Here is a 25624-nt window from a genome sequence, read left to right as displayed (position 1 = left end):
GTCTTGCACATAGAATTTAGATTGGAAGATTTTGCAATGGTGATCTTTCAAAAGGGCCATAATACGGATTAGAATACGCATTCTCGTCGTTTTTAAACATCTGACGCAATCTCTCCGATTGATATTGGGAGCATGTTTTGCACCTGCACCGAATCTGGCATTTGGTGACAAACCATTCATGGTGCCTTTTGGCGTTTCTGTAATTTTGTTTAAATTTGCGGTAACTTAGACTTACACATTTGCACAAAAAAGTAGGCAACCTGCACTTTCTGAAAATATTTTCGACTGTGTCACAATAGTTAGCGCAAAGGAGAGTATGCATTACTTTGAGATAGGGTGCCATTTGTCCATTTGGAATTATAGGTATCAAGTCACTAACTATCGACTCTTCTAACTGAAGATAACATATGATCTCTACAGTGAGATATAGTAAATTATCATAAAGCGGAACTTTTGCGCCTACATTCAGGCATGATATTAGACACTGAAATGCCTTTTTATCAAACTGTTCGAAGTTGAAATAAGAACATTTTCTATTTGTTAACATTCGAACTGCATTATCAGTAGTCACTAAAATCTTGTGAGCTATGATGGGGGGCTCAATGGTAACATCACCATTGTCACCAAAGCTGAACACAAGCATATCTCCCATTTGTCTGGAACCTTTTTGTTTTTCTCTTTAAAATTCTAAATGATCCCACATTCCCGCCCCCAGAGCCAGGAAATATGCTTGTGATCACAATGACAAGTGCAATTCACGGTACGTAAAGAATAACATCAGTCAGACAAGTCAACGAGCCCTGTTTTGCAAGTTGTTAATTGGGCTACTGAAGATGAAAGTAAACTGATCCAAGTTTTTTTGCACAAAATAACATAATTAAATCGATGGTAAGTACAATCATCCACTGTATTCATCAAAAGAGCAATCTCTTGTGACATTAAATGCATACAATGGGATATTCAGAAAGTTCCGGTCCATGAATTTGTAACCCTGAACCCAGGTTGTTGTCGCTGTAACATAGGCTGAAATATTTGCACAAAATTGTCGGCAACTTGCCCTTGAGTGTGTATCATTAAGAGATAGGGTGCCATTTGTCCATTACGATGAATTATGGGTATTGAACCCTGAAAATCCCCCCCCCACAATTTTTGCTACCGCAGTATTGATGTCCTCATAAACAAAATTGCTGACTTGCTGTCCTTCACTCGGCTGACCCAAAAATTCCTGCAACATCAACCACCAAAACAATATGTCCGAAGTACACATATTGCAATGACAGAATTTACCAGTACATTCAATTTGTATACATTTCTGGCAAAGGGGACCACAGCATTTCTATGAGGTCATCACTTTCCCAACAAGAAGATATGTTGAAAAAAAAAAGGATTACACTTGCCAGAAACAGAACAATTGCCCTGCCGGGTTAACAATCACGGTAGTTGCTAAAAAGACACCACAAGGAAAACCTTTAAATCTATGCATATCTTTCAAAACAACACCCAGCCCCCCCCCCCCTTCCCCTCAACATTACCAGTAACTTTAATATACATTTGATGAACCTTACTTTCTGAGTTTAGCGGAATCTTTTTGCGGGCCTTGCGCATCTCAAAATGAACTAATCTTTTGTCTGTTTCTTTTGCGTCATTATTTCCTCTCCGGGTAAGCACGAAGAAGAAGAAGTCAATGAGGTATTGTAAAGTAACATGACACGTGTACGGATAATTTCGGTTAGCTCACTAGGCAACTCCTTTTCAAGGCAAGGCTCGTAAAACTGCAGGGTAATTTACTTTTGAAAATGAATAAGAAATATCTCAAGAAAAAACATAAAAACATACAAAAAATAGTACAACGTGTGATATAGTGCACGCATATGATTAATTATATCATCTTGCTGCATCTTGAGTAGCCTGGCAACCTATTTCAAGACGTGAAAGAAAATTTTTAACCCCACCCCTTTGTACCAAAAAAACATTATCAAATCGATACAAAATTATTGTCTCCTCAACAAAAATTCAAAAATTCAAAAATTCAACCTCGAGTCAAATGCATACCATGAGAGCAGTTAATTTTTTAGACTGGGGCCCATCAAAAAATCACTTGTTTTTGAAGTGTCTGCTAAGTTATTTGCCAAAAATAACTGGGACTTGTTTTACAGTGTCTTGCACATAGAATTTAGATTGGAAGATTTTGCAATGGTGATCTTTCAAAAGGGCCATAATACGGATTAGAATACGCATTCTCGTCGTTTTTAAACATCTGACGCAATCTCTCCGATTGATATTGGGAGCATGTTTTGCACCTGCACCGAATCTGGCATTTGGTGACAAACCATTCATGGTGCCTTTAGGCGTTTCTGTAATTTTGTTTAAATTTGCGGTAACTTGGACTTACACATTTGCACAAAAAAGTAGGCAACCTGCACTTTCTGAAAATATTTTCGACTGTGTCACAATAGTTAGCGCAAAGGAGAGTATGCATCACTTTGAGATAGGGTGCCATTTGTCCATTTGGAATTATAGGTATCAAGTCACTAACTATCGACTCTTCTAACTGAAGATAACATATGATCTCTACAGTGAGATATAGTAAATTATCATAAAGCGGAACTTTTGCGCCTACATTCAGGCATGATATTAGACACTGAAATGCCTTTTTATCAAACTGTTCGAAGTTGAAATAAGAACATTTTCTATTTGTTAACATTCGAACTGCATTATCAGTAGTCACTAAAATCTTGTGAGCTATGATGGGGGGCTCAATGGTAACATCACCATTGTCACCAAAGCTGAACACAAGCATATCTCCCATTTGTCTGGAACCTTTTTGTTTTTCTCTTTAAAATTCTAAATGATCCCACATTCCCGCCCCCAGAGCCAGGAAATATGCTTGTGATCACAATGACAAGTGCAATTCACGGTACGTAAAGAATAACATCAGTCAGACAAGTCAACGAGCCCTGTTTTGCAAGTTGTTAATTGGGCTACTGAAGATGAAAGTAAACTGATCCAAGTTTTTTTGCACAAAATAACATAATTAAATCGATGGTAAGTACAATCATCCACTGTATTCATCAAAAGAGCAATCTCTTGTGACATTAAATGCATACAATGGGATATTCAGAAAGTTCCGGTCCATGAATTTGTAACCCTGAACCCAGGTTGTTGTAGCTGTAACATAGGCTGAAATATTTGCACAAAATTGTCGGCAACTTGCCCTTGAGTGTGTATCATTAAGAGATAGGGTGCCATTTGTCCATTACGATGAATTATGGGTATTGAACCCTGAAAATCCCCCCCCCACAATTTTTGCTACCGCAGTATTGATGTCCTCATAAACAAAATTGCTGACTTGCTGTCCTTCACTCGGCTGACCCAAAAATTCCTGCAACATCAACCACCAAAACAATATGTCCGAAGTACACATATTGCAATGACAGAATTTACCAGTACATTCAATTTGTATACATTTCTGGCAAAGGGGACCACAGCATTTCTATGAGGTCATCACTTTCCCAACAAGAAAATATGTTGAAAAAAAAAAGGATTACACTTGCCAGAAACAGAACAATTGCCCTGCCGGGTTAACAATCACGGTAGTTGCTAAAAAGACACCACAAGGAAAACCTTTAAATCTATGCATATCTTTCAAAACAACACCCAGCCCCCCCCCCCTTCCCCTCAACATTACCAGTAACTTTAATATACATTTGATGAACCTTACTTTCTGAGTTTAGCGGAATCTTTTTGAACATATTAGTTGGTTCACCATAAATCAAGTCTGAGGGTATTTGAAAAAAAATGCAAATTACAAATGACTATTTACATCGAATGCCTCGAAGCACTAGCATATCACCTTTCTCAAAAAGACTAATCTAATAACAAGTGATTTGGATTGATTGCCAATGCAACTAAAATACAAGTTACGGTATATGGATGGATTGCCATCACATGTCAAATGCTATAACTTGCAACTCTAGCATTAGCGACAAGAAAATTAACATGAAAATAAAATACAAGTTGCGGTATATGGATGGATTGCCATCACATGTCAAATGCTATAACTTGCAACTCTAGCATTAGCGACAAGAAAATCAACATGAAACTAAAATACAAGTTATGGTATATGGATGGATTGCCATCACATGTCAAATGCTATAACTTGCAACTCTAGCATTAGCGACAAGAAAATTAACATGAAAATAAAATACAAGTTGCGGTATATGGATGGATTGCCATCACATGTCAAATGCTATAACTTGCAACTCTAGCATTAGCGACAAGAAAATTAACATGAAAATAAAATACAAGTTACGGTATATGGATGGATTGCCATCACATGTCAAATGCTATAACTTGCAACTCTAGCATTAGCGACAAGAAAATTAACATGAAAATAAAATACAAGTTACAGTATATGGATGGATTGCCATCACATGTAAATGCTATAACTTGCAACTCTAGCATTAGCGACAAGAAAATTAACATGAAACTAAAATACAAGTTATGGTATATGGATGGATTGCCATCACATGTCAAATGCTATGACTTGCAACTCTAGTATTAGCGACAAGAAAATTAACATGAAACTAAAATACAAGTTACGGTATATGGATGGATTGCCATCACATGTAAATGCTATAACTTGCAACTCTAGCATTAGCGACAAGTAAATTAACATGAAACTAAAATACAAGTTACGGTATATGGATGGATTGCCATCACATGTAAATGCTATAACTTGCAACTCTAGTATTAGCGACAAGTAAATTAACATGAAACTAAAATACAAGTTACGGTATATGGATGGATTGCCATCACATGTAAATGCTATAACTTGCAACTCTAGTAAGCGGCAAGAAAATGAGTGAATTTACATACCAACACCACACTTATCATCACAAACCTGAGCAGACATGATTTTGGTGGACAGCAAATAGAAGAAATTATGATGGCCTTTCCAAGCAAGGAAATGCAATGCCTGGTCTTCGGGGAAAATTTCACCGATTTAGGACAATCTGAAAATGTGATTTGGTTGGTTGACCATTGCATATTATTTAGATATTTCCCATTTTTTCCTTTGACTTTTTCAACAAGGCGTTTCGTGCATTGCTATCCGATTTGATCATATGCTGAACTCGACTTTTTATCTGAGCATCAGTTCTGCTGCGCAGGACTGGAAAATTACCAACTACCCTCGAAATATCATTCTGGCGAGGGATTCGTTTATTCAAGAGGTGTCTCTTGAATCCCAGTTCTAATGCAGTCAGTTCTTCCTTTGTCCATCTTACCCTCTGCGTCTTTCCTCTGACAGTTGCTTTACCTTTTTTTCTAGGCATCTCCATACTATCATTTCCTGAATCACATTCAGATGATGAGCTGCTACTGCTTGCTTTATAATTTGAATCCATGGTTGAATCATTATGTTCATCAGAGTTCGGTTCTATATTTCTAATCTTTTTTCCCTTTCGAGCTGTTCGTCTTGGAAGAGAATCCGGAGAACGGTCGGGTGAATCATCAGGCGGCAATTTATTGGATTTTCTCGGTTTTCCTTGTATTCCTGTCAACTTCTTTTTCAACTTCCGCTTTTTTGGTCTTCCTTTAGCCACTGAATCATCAGCATGTGGACCATCAACACCCTCTTCACCGTCACTGTTCTTTCGCTTTCGTCGTTTGTTCTTTGTCTTCTTAACCATACCATTGGAATCACTGGCATGTTCACTGCATTCACCATCATCCTCATCCCAATCAACATCATCTTCTTCATCAAAAGCAGTCCTTGGAATATCTGAAACAAGTTTATTTCGTAAATGTTAAAACGTTAAAGAAACAAATGTATCAACATTCCAAATTTGATCCCATATCACCTTGACATTGATCACAGAAAGCATAATGATGTAAGTCTGAAGCCGTGCAAGTGCCCTGCCATTTCATATTTGCCCAGACTCAAGTTCATCGTCCTCATAACACATAATCCACAAAGTACTCTACAAGGAGAGGAATCATTTTCCACTCTTGTTCTGGCATGGCACTAAAGTTTAAAGAAAGTCAGACTTACTGTCTATATCAATTTCGTCCAATGACTTTCCGCTGAAGTTTCCAACCACTCCCTGGTCAATGGCAAGTAACAGTTTGGACACTTTAGCCATTTCTATAGTTGATTCGTGCAACCTGTAGGCTTCCTTGTGAATATCCACTGTGTGACCCATATGGTTGCTAAGCCATTCGACTTCACCAGGTGTAAGACCAAGGATCTGAAAATCAGGTAATGAAACATAATGAATTTCTAGAGTTACAATTAATTCTTACGTATGCTCAACTCTGGCATCGTTGGCACTCGGGAGTTCAACACAGTGAGTTAATTGTATAATGATTTAATGAGTCGGACATAATAAAACTCGTCAGTTTCGTAACAATTTATCAAAATAATGAAAATATCATTCTTCTTTTGTACCATGACTATAGCCCCCAGACAGCTTAAATCAGATGACCACACAAACAATTTCCTGAAGCATTTTGTCCATATGAGACAAGCGCCTATTTGTTCCTAAGCAGGACACAATATTATATTTGCAGGAATAAATAACCATATTTATTGTCTAGATTACTGCTGGTAATATTTGCTTATCGTTTTGGAGAACGGGAAAGTGGTGCTGTGATGGAACCACAACACTGACTTATCCTCTGTGATTTTGCTGGGGAATTTTGTATTTGGAATTTGCTGAAACATGTTTCTGTGGCAATTTAGAAATGTTCATGGTTTTAACGTGTGGGGAAAATCATGTTCTTTTCATCTCTGAACAAAGACGATTCTTTTTGAAATCTCCGCCCAAAAGGGGTCAAATGATGGGACATTCCCGGCGATGCCAAGCTGTCAATTAAAAAAGTAGCCAATTTGCAATAAGGAAATCTGAAACTTATTTGACTCAAGTCCCGATTCTCTACTGTCTCTGCGGATTAACAAGTTGCTTAATATTCCAATCCAGAGTTTTGACGGAGATGTAACTTTGGTATAGTTACTGTGTCCGTTTTATGCGTTGATTGTAATCATAGATGAAAGTTGTTAGACTGCACAGTGCATTGTAATAACGTGCACAATATCCTTTACAAAAAGATAAACCCAAGCTGATTGTAGAAAATCGTAAAAGATAAACCCAAGCGGATTGTAGAAAATCGTATAAAAAAAATTGAAAATTACTGCTAAAACGTTCAATTCAGTTTATAGAAGAAACATCTTTAATTGAGGGTTGTAAAACATACCTGGGTTACTGTCGCAGTGTATTTTCGTAATCGTGTTGTGGATATCAGCTCTGGTCTTAGACAACCTGCAGCGACAGCAGTTTGGTTGAGAACCTGAAATATAGGAGATGCTACTTCAAAATATAGCTCATTTCAGGGAATTTGTTGAAAAGGCAAAACTTGAGACAATAATGTCTTGACTTATCAAAACTTTTCAGTTATTGATCCCTCCTCATGAAATTAAGACTTGTTTGAAATTTCAGATTTGTCAGATGCCAGATACCTACCTTCCATGGTGCAAGATGATTTGTCTTGCATGGCTGTCCGAAAAAATATACATTGTTGACGACGTTGCAGGTCTCCCTGTTTCGAACAAGCAGGTCCATTGCTGTTACCCACTCTAGTTTAAGTAGGAGTGGGACCCTTCTGTTCCGTTTCCCAGGAAGCTGTACCATGTCCAGACTATAAATAAAAATGTGATGAAAAAATTAAGCTCAATTTCGAATTTTAATTTCGGCTGAAATGCAACTGCCATGCCAAAAAATTCGAGCAGGCCGGCCCTAGGCCTGCTGGTGTGTAAACAGTTGAGGTCGGCAAAAGGGTTGATAATCTTTCCCAAGCGATGTGAAACTTTAAAACATGATTGTTTTGGTGAATTTTTCTCACCGCATACAACTTGTTACTGCATATAGCGAGCGCAAGATCACGGTTTTCCTCTCCATGATTTGAAAAAGCAGTTGCCAAAATTCTGATATTAAAAGAATCGAAATCAACAGTCCTCACAACAACAATCTGTATAAATTTCGTTTACGTAGATTTCTACACCTCCGATAACCACATGTTGTCTTGGATTCTATATCTTGATGTAATCAGTGGTTTGAAATATATTCTCAATATTTCTTTCAATATTCAGCCTTTCAATATTTCAATGTAGGAGAATAAAAATCCTGTATCTCAGGATGTGGGGATTCATTAAGCGTAGGCTAATGTCTGTATATGGTCTATAGTGTATGGTCAGTTTATGGTCTGGAGTATGGTGGGTTCGATGGATTATGGAGTGGTGATGAATGGAAAAATGTCCCTTTTTTCAATCACCCTTACTTTTAGTAAATATTCTCGGCCAAATCCCAGCATTTTTCAATTGCTGTGTCCATATTTGGACATGTAGCAAGGTATTTGAAGTGTCGTAGCATTTCCGTCAGTAGTCATTTGTATCAGAAGAAAAGAGAGGCTCGGCTCGGCTCAGGGGTAGCCGACTTCGATGTTTGATTTTCATGCATGGTGACAAGATTTAGAATGTAAATACGAATGTCTATCGCTGGGGTTGCTGTGGTTGACATTCAAATCAGTTTTGATTTTTTTAGACATCTAGAAAGTTAGCTGTACTTTCAGATATATCCGCTGTGAAATTTATGGTTGGGTGAAATTGATTGAGAGCCTTTATGGCCTTGTCTAGGGATTCCCTGCTATGGGTCGAAATCATGAAAATATTGTCAATGAACCGTTTCCATAGAATTGGTTGGAACTCTTGGGTTTCCAAAAGTTGTGTTCTAGCATGTCTAGCCTGCCCATGAATAGGTTGCAGAAATTAGGGGCCATGCATGTGTCCATGTGTGTGCTGTGAAGGAAGTTTTGTCATCAAAAGTGCAGTTGCATTTGAGGATACTGCATCATTTTTTGTCAGGGTTTCTGTCGGGACAGGTTAGATGTATATACCGTCTAGGGCTCCCTTTGCAGCCAAAATCCATTCGGTGTGATGATTATTGGTGTAAAGAGAAGTAACATCTAAAGCGCTGAGACAAAATTTCCTAGGTATAGTAAGGGGTTTTCCACGTCCTCTTGTACGTGATTGAGAAAGTCAGTGGTATCTCTCAAATAGGAGGGTAGGAGGTACGAGGGCCTTGATTTGGGTTTCTACAACCTAGAGATATTCTCAGCTTTAATTGCCAGTATTGCTGGAGATAATCGGTCTGTTGGAGTTTCCGGGTTAATATGGGTTATTTTTTATTCTTGATAAAGAGGTCGTAAGGCATCAACCTATAAGGGCCTATACCAACATAAGCGATTTTCGGGAGCGTTTCACAGCCAAGGTACGCTTTTTTCGTTGGCATGCAACGCGGCTAAAGATAACAAAGTCTTTGGTTCAAAGATAAATAGCTCAAGTATCGTAAATGTACTTACCTCTTCATCAGCTGTACCTCGAGAGGTGATAGAGAGTTGACAATCTCTTCGTTGGCCAGTGCATTCCACTTCGGTCTATCTACGAAGCAAGACAAATTCATCTTGGCCACTTCTCCTCCCCTGCGCTTATTGAATAATGTAACGAGGCAGAACAACACTTCTGACAACCTTCTCCATGAACAGGATGATTGATGGTCTTGAAGGTCCTGCACACTGGTCGCCAACTGCTGTTGCAGATAGTTCTTAAACGACAACAAGTCGCTAGTTAATGGAAGTATTTCTGTTGCATTATACCGGCGCTCCTTTAAGCTTTGCAAAGCCTGGGTTGAAATAGACTGGGTCCATTCTGCATTGAATAGTTTTAGGAATGTTCGTGATTGCTCATCTATGTCCCGATCTTTTTTTCTGAGACCCATGCCTCTTTTTATAAGGCCACACCGTTTAAGAGAGTGTCCGAGATGTAGACCGAGTGAAGGGGTTCCAAGTAAAGGGACCCCACTCATTGTGGTATCCTCACTTACACTACACAGTTCTTTTGTTACATTGACTGCATCATCAAAATAACATCCATCAATTATTTCAGTCAGTGAAATGTTTTTCTTTACACTATCACGAAATGCAATCAAGAAGCGTGCTAGTTGTCGCATTCTTTGGGATATGATATAATGTTTGTTTCTTCCTAATCTGTTGAGAAGTATCGACCCAAATTTCAATATCATGAAATCTTTCTCGACAGCTGACTTTATAGGACCATGGCGCATCCTACTGATTACCGCCTCCCTCAAGGTTACAATATCCTGGCTGAAAAGTGGCTCATTAGCCCGTGTAGCACCTTCCAGGAAAATCCGGCACTGAACCTTCATGGAATGGCTTCTGTTCGTTTCTGAAGTTGTTTTATCCGTATGATTTTCCTCCTCAGCTTCACTTTCAAGCAAACAGTCGTTATCTTCAGCTGATGCATCGCTATTTTTCCCTCGATCATTAAATATGCAGGTTTTTACATGCCTCCAACACTCATCTTGATGCAAGAATGCCAAACAATAAATGCATGGCAAGTACTCCTCTGCGTTTCTGGCTACAGATGGTCGGCGGGACACAATGAGACTACCTTCTCCTTTCTGGAGAACCTTGATATTATGGCTAAAGTCTCCCATGTGCCGCAAACGTTCTTTTTCTTTATCCTTATGGGCTTTGTCCGAAATTGCCTGAATTTTGGCCACCTCCATTTCGTCTTTGTGAGCCTTTCCCCAATGGCGGGACACTTTACTGTCTAAGGCCCCACAGAAATAACACGAGTGGCGTCGATCGTAGGTTCTTGCACCATCACTCTTTCTCTGGTACACAGGTACTGTAACTAGAGAAAAAAACATGTTCACTGATAGCGCGACTGAGAAAAAATCATCATAACATGAAAGAATAGAGCAATTTTGAGTTAAATTTTGTCGTGTCTGAAAAATGAAACGGAAATTAAATGTCATATTATAAAATCAACTTGGTTTAGAATGAACTACACATCACAGTGTTAATGCACTATGTGCCAATGAACCATAACCGCTTTGGTTGGTGCAAAATGTAGAATTTGTACCATTTCAAAAGCATTCAAAACCACTTTATTCCTTATTTGATTTGAGATTAAGAATTGAAGTCGATACCTCACGGTCAGCATTGATTGTCTCACCTAAACCACTCGGTGGAGCAATTATTGGCCAAAACCTGGCACCGCCTCGGTCTACAACTTAGCGCCACCCTCACGGTTTTGGTGTGACAACCAATACCTCCAGTTTCATTGCAGTCACTAGCCGGTTATCAGCACTAGCATTAATAGCAATGATACATTGTATACCGTTCCTCAATCAGTTATGGTATCAGCGATGCCATTGATTAGTTATTATATCAGTGATGCCAAAATGGTAAATGTCAACTTGGATTTCAAAACATTGCTCGACATAATTCAGCCTGACCCTATCACTCATCAATAACAGAAATTACAAAGAGCATCATGCTAAATCCCTCCAAGTTCACATATGCTGCCAAATTCCTGTCGGAATAGTGAAAGTTTTGCATGACATTTTTAAGTGGACAGTGGGCAGATTATGTGGTCAACCAGATACATGCCCCCCCCCCCTTGAGCATACCAGACGGTCATAAGATATCTTGATAACTCCACAAGGCACATGGCGGATCGCCGGTGGGAGGGGAGGGGGATGGATGGCTTTGGGATATCACCAATATTTTCTCATGAATACATTTCCATCTCAATCATATTAGGTACACCAGCGACCTCAAACATATTAGGTGGACACGCAATTGTCCACTTTATTGACTTGATATGTTGAAACACTACCGTAAAACACTCATTCAAGGGTGCATGGTAAATATATCAGGTAGTCAAGATACAAACGGATAAGTCAGTTGCAATGGAGAAATATTTGACAGAAGAAAATTTGTCATTATGGGGCAAAAATATCTATTGCTTTATCTGTTGTAATCTATAGCAGTAGTTTTGCATCCTCGGAAGCTTCTCAGCAAAACAGTCAAACTGATCACCTCATAGGGCCAAAAGGGTTAAATGGATTGCATTCCCCAATTTGCTCCCTACACACTAAGATATTGCCCATAAATGGCTTCTTACCTGATGGGTATTTCGACTCTGTTGATTTGGTCTTCATCTTCGTTGTTTTCTTCTTTCCTGCTGATGCACTGCTACAAGCTGTTTCACTCGTTGAGGCCTAAAAGCAAGAAAACTGAACTAAACACCTTCGAATATTACAAGTTTTATAATTTGAACATGTGTTGGATCAATGTTAAACATGGGCAAAAGTTGGACATGACTGACATGTTCAAGCTGAATTTGTCACAGTATTGATATCCAAGAATTGGATGCATTAAATCGAAAAACAATGATTTCAAACATGTTACCATGAAATAGAATTTTCACATGGACACTACTCTTTTGCCCACTCTATCACTCAGAAGTCATAGGCATGAACAGAAATTGTTTTCTTAATCCCGTGTGTAAAGTACCTCTGGTCTCATATCGTTCCATCCATCAACTGCATCAGTGAGAAATCACCTAACAATGTACATGATTACGCTGTCGTCTCGGACACTAAATGCCTCATTTATGACATGTATAATGGAGTATCTGGCACCTACCAGAGGCAAAATTGCCACAGAAACATACGCTAAATAGTGCTCTTACCTTCTCTTTCTCATTTGCTGGTGGCTCCGGCCCATTCCTCCTTTCGACACTATTTTGCTTTTTACACTGAAGCTCTGACTTCTTATGTTGAAGGAAGTCGTCTATTTTGAAGAAACTCAGCTTACAATCTCCACACCGAAATATGTCTTGATTGTCTAATCCTGTCAACAAAAACAGCGGTTGCTTGAGAAATGCTGACATCAATTTTATTGCATCCATTGTGAAATTAGACCAAAATTAGAAGGTGGTTTATGTGTAAAATTGTTCGATTTAATAAATCTGGTTGGATTATTATTGTCATGAGTGTATCTAAATGGTACCCAGAACAAATAACATCAAGGGAAACAAATCACCAGGTCCAGGCACTAACATGTTGAAAACAGTGGAGTTTAGCAATTTGTCAGCACTCAATAGATTATGATAGGTATGCCACATACAGCATCACGTTACTGTAGATGTTTAGCCCATTACACCTACTCTCATTGAGATTGTGTAACAGATAACATAACAAAAGCCTTTTGGCGCCCTGCGTTCCACACCGTATTTATCTTGAAATGCATTTCTAGACTAACCTTCTTGTTCGTTTCTCTTCTCTAATTCACCAGACTCTGAATAGGGTTTGGATCTAACTTCTTCTGTGTTTTCACATGTCTCATTCTCCTGGGAGCTACTATCTTGGGAGCTTTCATTTGGTGAGTGATTGTTTTCGTCCGTGTCTTGTTCGTTCTGAAATTGAATGATGTAAAAGAACTATGTGGCATACAGAATGCAATCAAGAGATTCACACATAAAGCGATAATCACAAAGCAGAGATGATCATTGGATGGCGAATATGTAGTCGTCTGTTGAATTCATGAAGATAAATCATGTACTGTGCAGAAGGCCATAATGTTATATTCGAATGCTTGATGGCTAGCGTAGCAATATCAGATCCTGATACTGGGGAATGGGACTTACTAAACACCTCGTACCTGTGCATGTACATAAATTCCCTTACCTCGAACTTCATCATCCCATACTCCGATTCTGAGAGATTTAGTGACAAATTGTCTGAATGCAACCTTTGATCCATGAAAATCGTTGGAGATATTGGCAACCTTTGATCCATGAAAATCGTTGGAGATATTGGCAGGAGTTCAGCATATTCTGAAATCACATAATTATTTATTTTCGTAGGTATGTACAGCAATTTATTTTATTTGGGATACAGTTTTTGCTGTAATATAATTTTTCTTAAGATCTGTATTTTGTACTCCCAGATGATCACACAACATTGCAATTATTGTTTGATGTAAAGTCATTGTGACGTAGCTGTGACACCTCTGCTGTTTTATTCTATCACCTCATTATCGTCTGCTACAGTTACAATGTATAACAGCTCAGTGTATCAGTAACTTCGTCATAATTGGAAGCTTTGCAACATGCATGGATTAGAGAATGCTAAAAGTCGATCCTCCTTGGCGTGCATCATTGATGTCACTTGTCAGCTGCCATGGCGTCCAGTAGGAGTAGTAGTAGTAGTAGTAAGAGCACTAATGATAATTACCTTTAGGTCTAGGTTCTTGTGTATTCTCAGTATCTTCTCCAATTTGAGCACTATCTGGCTGAATTACAGAATTGCCTCTGAACTCATTGGGCAGCAGTGGGATGATTGGTTCTGGATGGCTTTGGATCTTGTCGACTTGGATTCTATTTTGCCGTGTTAGAACAGGGGTCGATGAACCTGAAATTTCAATTATATCAGCGTTCATGCATGACTGATACTACACACTGGCGCCATACTACATTCCAAACATTATCTAGAATATCATTATGCTGACTGTGCCATTATATATTAAGGCGTTATTTTACTCAAATTTAGTTTAATGCGCGAAGGCCAACATGATGGCTTTAATAGAGAAATATAACTGCAGCTATTGGAAATAACCCAAAATACATTAGTATGCCACCTGGAGAAGTTGGCGAAAACTTCATTTGGACGTAAGGGTAATTTTTCAGAATACAGGTATACACAGGATGGAATTATGAAATTACCTTTTGGATTTTCTCTTATATCGATCTCTTCTTCAGCAAGCAATAATGTCTTATCAACTTGGGTGATATCCCTGGGAGTGTTGGTGTCTAACATCTGAAAAAAAGCGCGAACGTCTTGATTGTTCATCAAAAGCTGACCAGTCAAATAAAGAGGATAAAACATGATAATAATGAACTTGCTTGATAATAGATTATTTGGACACTCACACTCACAGGGTGTAACAGCACTCAGCCACATGTTTGTGTTAAACTTTTCAGGGCAACATTATCAATGACAAGGAATTTAACAATATATTATGGCTTCGATCTATTTTGTAATCTGGCGAAAAAAACATTTTGACCTTTTATTGTCTCATAATGCGCATTCAAAGATTCCTACCTCATATTCACTGCCATCAAGATCTTTTCCAGGGCGCACATCATTGGGAATCTGGGCTTCAGCACTTGGAATATCAGACAATTCGGTAGTGTTGATGACCAAACAAATAGGATGCGGTTCGGCTGACCCTTAAATGTTGAGTGAAGATTCTATCATTATCTATTTTGACACTCTCTGGTATCATAATAAATGTTCCCTAGGAATGACTGTCTCAACCTATGCCACTGTAACGGATAGCAAAATGAAACGGCCAGGGGCCATTGTGCTCACCGTATACATCTTTTAGTAGGCAGGATCATGCTTAGTTTAGAGGTGAATATGGTGAACACAATCAGGCATGAAGACTTTTTTTAGATGTGTATTGATTGTCAAGTAATAAGACAGGGCAGTATATATAAGTTTATGATCCAACCAATAATTGTCTATGACATCAACAAGATCAATATCGTGTGATTGCTAAGAGTCCCTGCAATAAAAAATTCATCGAAAAAAAGTCATTAATAAGCGAGATATTGCATGTCCTACTTTTTCAGTTTTGACTCCCTGGTGGCCGAATCAAGAATCAGATCAGGCCAAAATTCGGTGTCAGAGATTATCTGATGTAGGGGGTTACATGTACCAACTTTCAAGTTCATAGCTTCAGCAGTTAAGAAACGTGCCATAGTTACACTCTAATGGCCAATTTACGCCATTTGACCTCTGTGACCTAGAAAAGGAGGTCAAATCCAAAAATCGTAGGACATGTGGTGTATCCTTGCTAGAAGTCCCTGCCATAAAAATTTTATCGAAAACAATTCACTCAAATAAGCAAGATATTGCACTTCTTCCTTTTTCCATTATGGCCCCCTGGTGGCCGAATAAAGAATCAGATCAGGCCAAAATTCGGCATCAAAGGTTATCTGATGTAGGGGGTTATATGCACCAAGTTTCAAGTTCATAGCTTTACTGGTTAAGAAACGTGCCATAGTTTACACTCTAACGGCCAATTTACGCCATATGACCTCTGTGACCTTGAAAAGTAGGTCAAATTGAAAACCCGTAAGACATGTGATGTATTCTTCCTAAGAGTACCTACCATAAAAATTTTATCGAAAACAAGTCACTTATAAGCGAGATATCACACTTTTTAGATATCCACTTTTGGCCCCCTGGTGGCAAAGTTGAGAATCAGATCAAACTGAAATTCAGCACCAGAGGCTATGTGATATAGGGGGTTATATGTACCAAGTTTCAAGTTCATAGCTTTAGTGGTTAAGAAACGTGCCATAGTTTACACTCTAACGGCCAATTTACGCCATATGACCTCTGTGACCTTGAAAAGTAGGTCAAATTGAAAACCCGTAAGATATGTGATGTATTCTTCCTAAGAGTACCTACCATAAAAATTTTATCGAAAACAAGTCACTTATAAGCGAGATATCACACTTTTTAGATATCCACTTTTGGCCCCCTGGTGGCAAAGTGGAGAATCAGATCAAACCAAAATTCAGCACCAGAGGCTATGTGATATAGGGGGTTATATGTACCAAGTTTCAAGTTCATAGCTTTAGTGGTTAAGAAACGTGCCATAGTTTACACTCTAATGGCCAATTTACGCCATATGACCTCTGTGACCTTGAAAACAAGGTCAAATTAAAAACCCGTATAATATAAAATGTATATTTGCTATGAGTACCTACAACAAAAGTTTTATCGAAAACAAGTCACTAATAAGCGAGATATCACACTTTTTAGATATCGACATTTGGCCCCCTGGTGGCCAAACAGAGAATCAGATCGGACCGAAAATCAGTGTCAGAGGTCAGCTGACCTGGGGCATTCTGTGTACAAAGTTTCAAGTTCATAGCCCTAGCAGTTAAGAAACGTGCCACTGTTAGGATACGACGACGACGACGACGACGACGACGACGACGACGACGGACACAGCGCTATCGTATAGACTCCCCTTACGGTGAGCCAAAAAAAGTTTATCGCTTCTCCATTTTGCTCCACGTACCATTTTTCAAACCTACTTTAGAACAAGAATACTTCAAATGATAAGCTTCCGATATGTTAGAGGGGACTTCCCAAGGTAGAGGGGACTTTTTCAATATTGTAGATACAACACAAATATTATGGGGACACAGAATGTCACATACGGCAAAGGAAAGCCTCCCCCCTCTCCCCGAATCACAACGAAATGCCTGTGTTTTATCATGATTTTGGAACAAAAATACTTCAAATGATAAGTTTCCGATATGTTAGAGGGGACTTAGATACAACACAAATATTATGGGGACACAAAATATCACATACGGCAAAGGAAAGCCTCCCCCCTCCCCGAATCACAAAGAAATGCCTGTATTTAATCATGATTTTGGCAATAAACATTCAGAAAAGTGTATGCGAGTTGTTGTTGTCCTTATACTGAAATGCCATGTCAAACCCTGTGTTGCAGCGCGTTTCTTCCCAAATAAATACATTATCATGAGTGTGCAGGTCTACTGTACTCTTATGGGTTAGATATTAGTACTTACCATTGGATGGCTGAGTCATGATCGCCCCCACTTCAGCATCAAGGATGATATCAGTTAGCTGCTGTTCTGCAGATATCGCCGAGGCTTCAGTATGAACATTCAACGCCTGTAAAGAAAGAACATTTTGCATCTAATGTCAGCTGGTTCATTTATTAATATCTGAAAAGGAACATGTAAGTGCTATCAAATAAATTTTGCTGATAAAAAAAAATAATAATTTTGCTAATTCTGCATCAAATGCAGGTCGGAAACTTATCAGCAAAATTGTATTTGATCACTAGATCTGGCTGTCACTGCAGCTTATTTTATGATCTGAAGAAAACTATCACTCATCAGAGGGAGTCAGTTTGATGTTTACTGATGGGTTTAACCGAATGACATAAATAACTTACCTCAATTTCATTTATCTCCAAATCATCGCAACTCAGCTCGTGCACAGACACAGGTGGTTCATGACCATCTGAACATGATGAAGGCTGTTCATTACTCTCCTTCACAACATCACAGATTTCATGTGTCTCATTGTTGATCAGCAGGCAAACTGATTCAGATGCAGCGGAACCTGAAATGATACAGCATAGAACTTTCCAATTTAGTGATCCTATTGCAATGCTGACTCTCTGATGACACACATGTAGTATGTCCAATGATCGTTAGAACATTAGAGCCACACACATCATGTTATATAAGGGACCATCCGCAATCTAGATAGATTTTCCGATGCACATCAACACTGTAAAGAAGACGAATCTAAAATGCATTGGACAATAGAATCATGGAACACGACTTTTATATAAAGATGATATTTCCTTACCTTTAGTATTCTCTATTTTCTCCACCTGCTCATTGATGATAACCTCTCCAGAACTCTGTGCAATATTGTCATTTTTCTCGAGCACATTTGATGAATCTGAAAGACACATATTAAACCGTTTTAGAATCCTTCGATCAATGAACTGATGTCGAAAATCCGGTACAGTAGTTCACCCCACTGATTTCGCTATGAACACACGTAACTAAAGAAATAAAGATGGTGCAGAAGAATAATGATTGATTTGGAGATAGGTAAAGTGTGGCTCTATCAACCTCAAAGAAACAAAAAGCTGGCAACTTTGATTTCATACATCTCGATCTGCCATTTGTTTGCAGTAACATATTGCTGCGTTTCAATGCAAGCAAAATGCGACACAATAATACTTTATGGAGCTTTTAAAAACATTTACCTTTGCCATTGTATGAGTTCTGTGAATTGTTTTCAAGACTGTGTTCTGACTCCCTTTCTCGACTAGAATTTGTTACAGTGTTGACGTGTTGGCCAGTTGGCGTTCGGGGCATTTGGGTCTTTGACCTGCTTGATTGGTGATTTTTGTTTTTGGCTCTGGTTCCGTGCTGATCATTTTGTCCCGGTAATTTCTGAAAGTTAAATTTTTTTGCATATTACTCCACTTGGTTGTTTTAATATAAACTTTATAGCAAGAGCAGATAGTAGCCAACAGTGGAGATCAGTTCATTAATTCATCTGAAATAGAACTAGACGTACGTGTAATCAATTTTTTAAACACTACAGGATCAGTGTAATTATTTAACTAATTTACGATACCCCCAGTCAATTGCACTTTTTTTGACGGACGCCCACATTCAGCCTATGTCTCCTCATGGCATCTTGACCCTCAATGTATTGACATTGTTCAACTTCAAGACAACACACGTCAGTGTGGGCGAATGCTAATGGAGGCAATACCACAGAAATTCAGTATGCCCCATGATGATCAAGTTGCAACAGGCTTAATTAATCATATTATATTGCGAACACTAGCATGAAGAAGGATCATTAGACTGGTAGATTCAAAATCATTTGGCCCCTTAATACATAGTTATGGGGACATGTCCAGGAAGGGTTATATATCTCCATCAATGAAGGCATTCACAGTGTTAGAACTCTATCGTATCAAAGGGAGAACCCAGATACTGACAAACCATGACGAAGCCTGGCCTGTTTGCTCGAAAAACAACCAATTTGCATGCATGTATTCTGGCTTTAGGTGGACCAGCCTTCGACTTCTTAACGCAAGTGTGTCCACTTATAATAGAGTGAAGAGGACAGGGGTCCACTTACAGGGAAAATATGGTGAACTCTCACATTTCTTGAAAAAATGCACGTATGCTAACCATGTTGCTGGCTCCCCAGCCAAATCGCATTTTGATCTATGTTAGATCTCTTAATTCATAAATGAACTGCAGAAAAACATCAAATATCATGGGTTATCCAAAACCCAGTCGGTCATTGTACGATTTCTGCCAATTAAATTGTAATTTCCAGATCAACTGATATTCAGCTAGGTTGTAAAGTTGAAAGCAGAAGAGCTCCGAGCGGAGTAGTGACCAGATAACCTAAACACGATTCGGAAAAAGTTTCAGTTCTAGTAAGTGACAATGTTTGTTTAGCAGACACTTGAAAACATACACATTATTTTGTCTGTCTCGCTCCATGATCATGTTCTACCAATCATATTTCGGTGGGGGCACTTGCATGAAAAAATAACAACATTAGACTGGTAGTTTTAAAATCACTAATCACTTGGTCCTTCTTTATATCGAAAATGCCATAGTTATGGGGACATTTCTTTCAGAAAGAGGCATTTTCAACCTAATGTCGAACTGGAACTTTTTTAAGTGGACCGGTCTTCAGCATAGCCGATCGCACTTCGTGTCCACTTAAACGTAATTAGTTCAACGTTCAGAAAGTGCATACACAAAAAGGGGAGACCTCTCATATTCTTGGATTTTTATGCATCAATAATATCACCAGTTCTATGTATGCTAAAATGCACGAGTAGTCTGTTTAAAAGAACTTGAGTCTTCGTGACAATGAATTTGTCAGAGGTTAATTGAATCATCCAAGAACAACTGATTTTCCCTTGGTGTCATGCCACACTACGACAGGGTCTAATTATTGATAAAAAACAAAGCTTACTGGCTTGTCAGATGTTCGCCATGGTAGATCTGTAACACCATAATCGTATCGTAATTCCTCGCCAATGCCAATGTTCCTGCTGGCAAATAAAGCCAAATATGGCTTCCCTTCCTTCGCAACCATTCTCATTGAACAATTGTCCGACCCGTTCACGCCATCATTCACTAAGCGCCCAAGACTTCCATCGTCTCGTGTTGCATCGACACTGAAATTCAAACAAATAAATTAGCCATGCAAGGTAATTACCCTCAGCAATCAAACCTCGTATAAAAAAATGCATTACAATATAAAGTAATCGAAAGTTCAAAGTTCGGGTGGAACAAACTCTCCTATATAATTGATATATTGTCTGAAAGTTGTAGCATGCAAATATTCACGACATATGTTGGTAGTCCAGATTGTACCTGCCCCCTGACAAAGTCTCAGTGCATATTCAGAAGTAATTGTTTAACTCATAATATGTAGCTATGTCAGGAAGGAGCAACTGGATGACAATGGTCGAAGCGGGTGACGTTCTAGATCAAAAAACAATACAGATACTCTTTACTCATCTCCAACATTCGAATTCGAATTCGAATTCGTATGAGCAATGCATTGTCCCTCCCGCGTGTCAGTCGGTATCAAAGCAATTGATGCTTCATCAAGTCGTAAGCAAGTTCCTGAATGGCACCCTATTGCTTGCGGGCCTTATTGTCTTAATGTTTATTAGGTCTAATCTAGCTCACTGATCTGCGCCAGTTTTCAAACAGGGAATGAAAAGGTTCATTTTCACCGCCCAGGAACATGTAAAAAGGAGGCTGAATCGATTGTCGTGCGAAATTCCCTTTAACCGCATAATTTTTAAATGCAAACACATTAAAACTTACCACATCGTTTCACTTCCGAATTTGAAAAAATACATAAAGCTTCCTAAACCAGCCTCTTTGTAACGTTCTTCTCTAATTTCAGCTTCAGCTGTTTTTATCACCTCCCCCTTGTAAATCAAGAGGAAGTCACCCTTTTCAAAAGGGACTTCAGTGAAAACACCCCTACCTGAAATAAGAAAATATGATTTTTTGATAGGCCTAAAGATAAACGTGTGTTCGATGCAGCAGTGGAATGGTTGAAAATGGTTGCACCATCTAAACTATGGTTAATATAGGGCACAAGCACTCTTAGTCTTAGAAATAAATGTTGGTGAGGTTCTGAAAAAATCTTTAAAAGTCTTTTGGAAACAAAATACACACCCCGTAGAGGTTTTTGAGACTGTGGAAACCTTCTTACTCTGCTTTGTCGCGTCGCTGCACCTCCACGCAGGAGTGCATATTTGTGCTGGCCGAAAAACCAAGGTTTTCAAAAGGTCAAACATATTTACAAATATTTCAAAGAGTGTTCCTACGCTTCATTTCTCTGTTCACCAGAAAAACAATATGGGGAGGCTGACTCTCAATCATAAGATGCATTGTTAAGGGTTATCAGTCTGATTATAAAATGCCTCCCGATACAGATGTCAAGGACTGATATATTGGTAGTTGTGATGCACATCCGTTTTGGTAGGGACACATAAAAAAGTTCAGCCCATGCAACACGGACATGCAGAACAAGACAGGACGGACTGACTCAAGCACACAAATGGTGAAGTCTACACTGTTTGTATATAGACTGTAATACAATGTTCTGTTAGGGGGCATTCATTGGCTGAAATAAAAGGTCGGCCTCTGTCACAGCATGGTCACAGGAAGACCTGTATCGATAGCCCAATATCATGGGCATGGCGATCCTGCGGATTCTGCGGAATCTGGGCGGAATCAGCATAAAAACAGCTCGAGAATATCGATATTATGATAAATTATCCTTATAATAAATATTTGTAATATTCCATAACTGTTAAATTGTCTAAACCGCTAAGATATCAAGCATTTCGGAAAAACCCCAACATGCATGAAAAAAATGTCTGCATTCTATTATCGGACGATTTCCACATTGGTCTCGTTAGGGAGTTTTTCCCAAATGTACGCGATGATGACGTGCCCCATTAACAGGACGTAACATCTATTTTAAAATGCGTTTCCAAAGTGAATGCATGAGGACAACCCATTTGTGTCGTATATCACATATATGCCCCTGATTCTGCAGGATGTTAAATCGGGTATTTTATTTCTTTTAATAAATCATAAGCGTCACATTTGCTCCTAGCTCTGTTCACCATCCCAAATGGCAATATTGCGAATTGGGCCGGACAATCACGAAAACCCCCAAATATTATACATTTTTTCCTGGATAATTCTTACAGTGACCATTCTCCCATGAAAGACAGTTGCTTACGCTACACAAAAATCCAAAAAAATCGAGGGTCAACCATTGAACTTTTGAGATATGTTGAATTTTGCATAAATCAGCGAAAAGCGCACCAACTGGCACTGGACGGCATTTCAAGACGGGGCCGACGCACATCCCAAGTTCAGTGTACACATACGTCGGCAACAACAGTATAAATGCGTAGTTTCTTGTTAGCCGCCTGTTGAGTAGCGCTCTAGGTTTCAGAAACTCAAAAAAAACATATCTTTGCCAAAACAACTGCTGAATCAACACTGACATACTGTAAGGACCGAGAAATCAATGATTTTAGGAACTACGGGGGCGCAACCCAGGCCGAGTTGGTAATAAAATAATAGGCCGAGTCACACGTCATTTTCGCTCATTCGTTAATTTGTTAATATCGTGCAGAATACAATAGGGATGATGGACACTTTTTCCAGGGGACATTTTAAACTTCTACACTGGCCTGGTTGACACGTCTCTCTTTATTTTACAACATCGCAAAATCGTGCACGAGCAACATACGATTGCCTTGATGATCCATCATTAAGATATTCAAGTCACATGATGACTGATGATGTCCAGGACTCTCAGATGACAAATCAGTTTAAACAGAGAATTTCCCACTCTCATGATAATAAATAAAAGATTTTTCTAAAACGTCCACCGGAGTCAATCATCCCACTCTTGATGACCAAACAGCCAGCAAGATCATGCGATGACAGGTGACAAGCCCGAGATCCTGGCAACGATCCTTAAAACACCCAAGTCCCAGGAGGCGAAACGACTAATTTTTGGGTAGAGTGACTCTCGGACACTCTCTTGATTTTAGCTTGATTACATTACATCACGGCAGCGGCCACCGTGGGGCCTAATGGTTTTAGGCTAAGTTTGGGGGCGAAAATGCTGGGGGCGAAAACGTCAGGGAGCGAAACTACCGGATACCAATCCGCTGCAGACCAGATTCCGCAGAATCCGCAGGATCCGCTAAATCGCCATGCCCCAATATCATTCACATTTGTTAAATGCTTTTCCATATTTTAGAACTTCGCGAAAATTATTGTCACGTCTGTGTTTAAGCCTTCGATAAACAATGAGAGAAACACCGCATGATGGATGGATTTACATGTTTAAAGGCAGTCAGATTACCTCACGTTGGAGTCGTATAACTAACATCTATTGCGTGAACATGACTAACTTCGGAACTTTTGAACGCCTTGATTTTAATCTATATTTTAGCCCCACCCTCGCGGTTTTGGTGAGACAACCAATACCTCCATTTGATCTAACAAACGTTTCAGTGTCATCAATAATCCCTTGGCAGTTCGCAATACGGAGAAGGATTAAAATGGTGCAAGTTGTCAACCATATATATCATGTGAGTCGTTCGAATGTGCGATGACAAATAATTTTTCTATCCCTGCACTCGGGTGAAAGCTCACTGGCAGCCTCATAGGGTAATACAGGCTGTCCTTGCCTATAACGTCTTTGAGTGACATTACAATGAGGCCCGACGGGGTACATAATGATTATGTGTAGGCCTGACTTCGCATGTCACATGGATATGAAACCCAACGATATTGGTCAAATGTTCTTACGCCAGACTGCCACAGTCTGTGGACGGGGAAACTCATTCATTGAGTTGTACACATGTTTTGAAGATCGTTATTCGGGAGCGGTGCACAAACGACTCTTGGCGTCAACCATAAATTTGGCCTGCTTAATATCAATTGCTATCTTACTCAAATGATCCCTCACAAATGATTGAAGAGCAACCCAATAAACGTGAAATTGACTTCTCTCATACTAGATAGGAATGAATAGTGGTTCTTGAATAAAAAAGAGGGAGGAGTTTATACTAAAAAGATTTCTTGAATATTCACACCCACTCCTGGTGATAACCCATTGTGGGCCTAATTAAATGTATGGTACATCTTCAGTTGTACAAGAAGGTATAGAATACGTTATAGGCAAGGAAAACCTGTATTACAGGTCCGGCCCGCTGGTAAGAGCGTTCAGGATTTGGCATGCGTATCCATTTACCCCTGGGAGAGTCGAGGGGAGAAAATCTTGATCAAGTACACAAAGACGAATGAGCTCTCCTACCCAAGAGCCCAGAGCTCTAACCTCTATATGCCACATATTGCCCTTATTGAGAACCGTGAGGATGATCCACATCCTCTAACATGTAAAATCAGAACGTCATGAAACTAGAACACTGCATTAACGACTAAAAGAAGGCAGTAGCTGTTTCACAGGTGTACACATCCCCGCTCCCCCCCCCCCCCCCCGCACACAAACACAGACAGGCGACCGCAAATACCATTTCCCCTACCGGAAATGGTAACTAGCAATTAATCGGTCGACACAAATGGGATTTATGAGGATCTTACTAGAAATCGCTCAATCTTAAATTCAGTCCTGTTGCTCAGCATCATAAAAATGCAAACAGAGCACAGCAATTACCGCTTAAGACAATGGGTATAGGTCATTTATCTCAGTCAAAAATTTGTTGTCCTAAAAAAGGGGTGTAGTGTAATAATGCCTCGTGTCAAGAAGAAAAACATACACATTTAGTTCGAAGCAGGGGGGACACCATTCAAATTTAGCCTACATTTACAAGAGAGGTAAAATATGTGGCGGGGGGGGGGAGCATTGCTAAGTAATTGGCTGTTGTTTTCAGAGCCAGGCCAAATGTAAACTAAAACTTTCTGGTGCAAAGTGTTTTTTTCTTAAAACTTACCGATATATTCATTGATGTATCTCTCCTGGAATCCTTGCAGATCACTTCCACTGTCAATAAA

General features: G+C 39.2%; 1 protein-coding gene across 1 annotated transcript; it reads right to left on the bottom strand.

The window, feature by feature from the left end:
- Positions 1-330: 330 nt before the first annotated feature.
- On the bottom strand, positions 331-25624 carry LOC135497602 (uncharacterized). Its single transcript, XM_064787384.1, has 19 exons — positions 25564-25624; positions 21389-21554; positions 20523-20727; positions 18772-18961; positions 18363-18458; positions 17941-18110; positions 17549-17654; positions 15033-15160; positions 14654-14747; positions 14166-14342; positions 13617-13765; positions 13192-13345; positions 12620-12780; positions 12050-12146; positions 9418-10771; positions 7524-7698; positions 7258-7350; positions 6056-6251; positions 331-5785 (listed from the first exon to the last, which is right to left on the bottom strand). Exons 2-19 carry the CDS (start codon positions 21421-21423, stop codon positions 5055-5057), a joined length of 4311 nt encoding a protein of 1436 aa, XP_064643454.1. The 5' UTR covers positions 21424-21554; positions 25564-25624; the 3' UTR covers positions 331-5054.

This window comes from Lineus longissimus, chromosome 13 (assembly GCF_910592395.1).
Source record: "Lineus longissimus chromosome 13, tnLinLong1.2, whole genome shotgun sequence".
In the NCBI taxonomy this organism is placed as follows: Eukaryota; Metazoa; Nemertea; class Pilidiophora; order Heteronemertea; family Lineidae; genus Lineus; species Lineus longissimus.
Note: the sequence above shows the minus strand (reverse complement) of the source record. Positions and strands in the feature narration are given on the sequence as shown.

Excerpts from the sequence above, each read along its gene's own strand:
- LOC135497602 (XM_064787384.1), bottom strand. The coding sequence starts at position 21,423 with ATGTATTTTTTCAAATTCGGAAGTGAAACGATGTG. Across the intron at positions 14,343-14,653 it reads TATAAGAGAAAATCCAAAAG|GTTCATCGACCCCTGTTCTA; the intron begins GTAATTTCATAA and ends TTGAAATTTCAG. Across the intron at positions 10,772-12,049 it reads AGAGTCGAAATACCCATCAG|TTACAGTACCTGTGTACCAG; the intron begins GTAAGAAGCCAT and ends TTTTTTCTCTAG.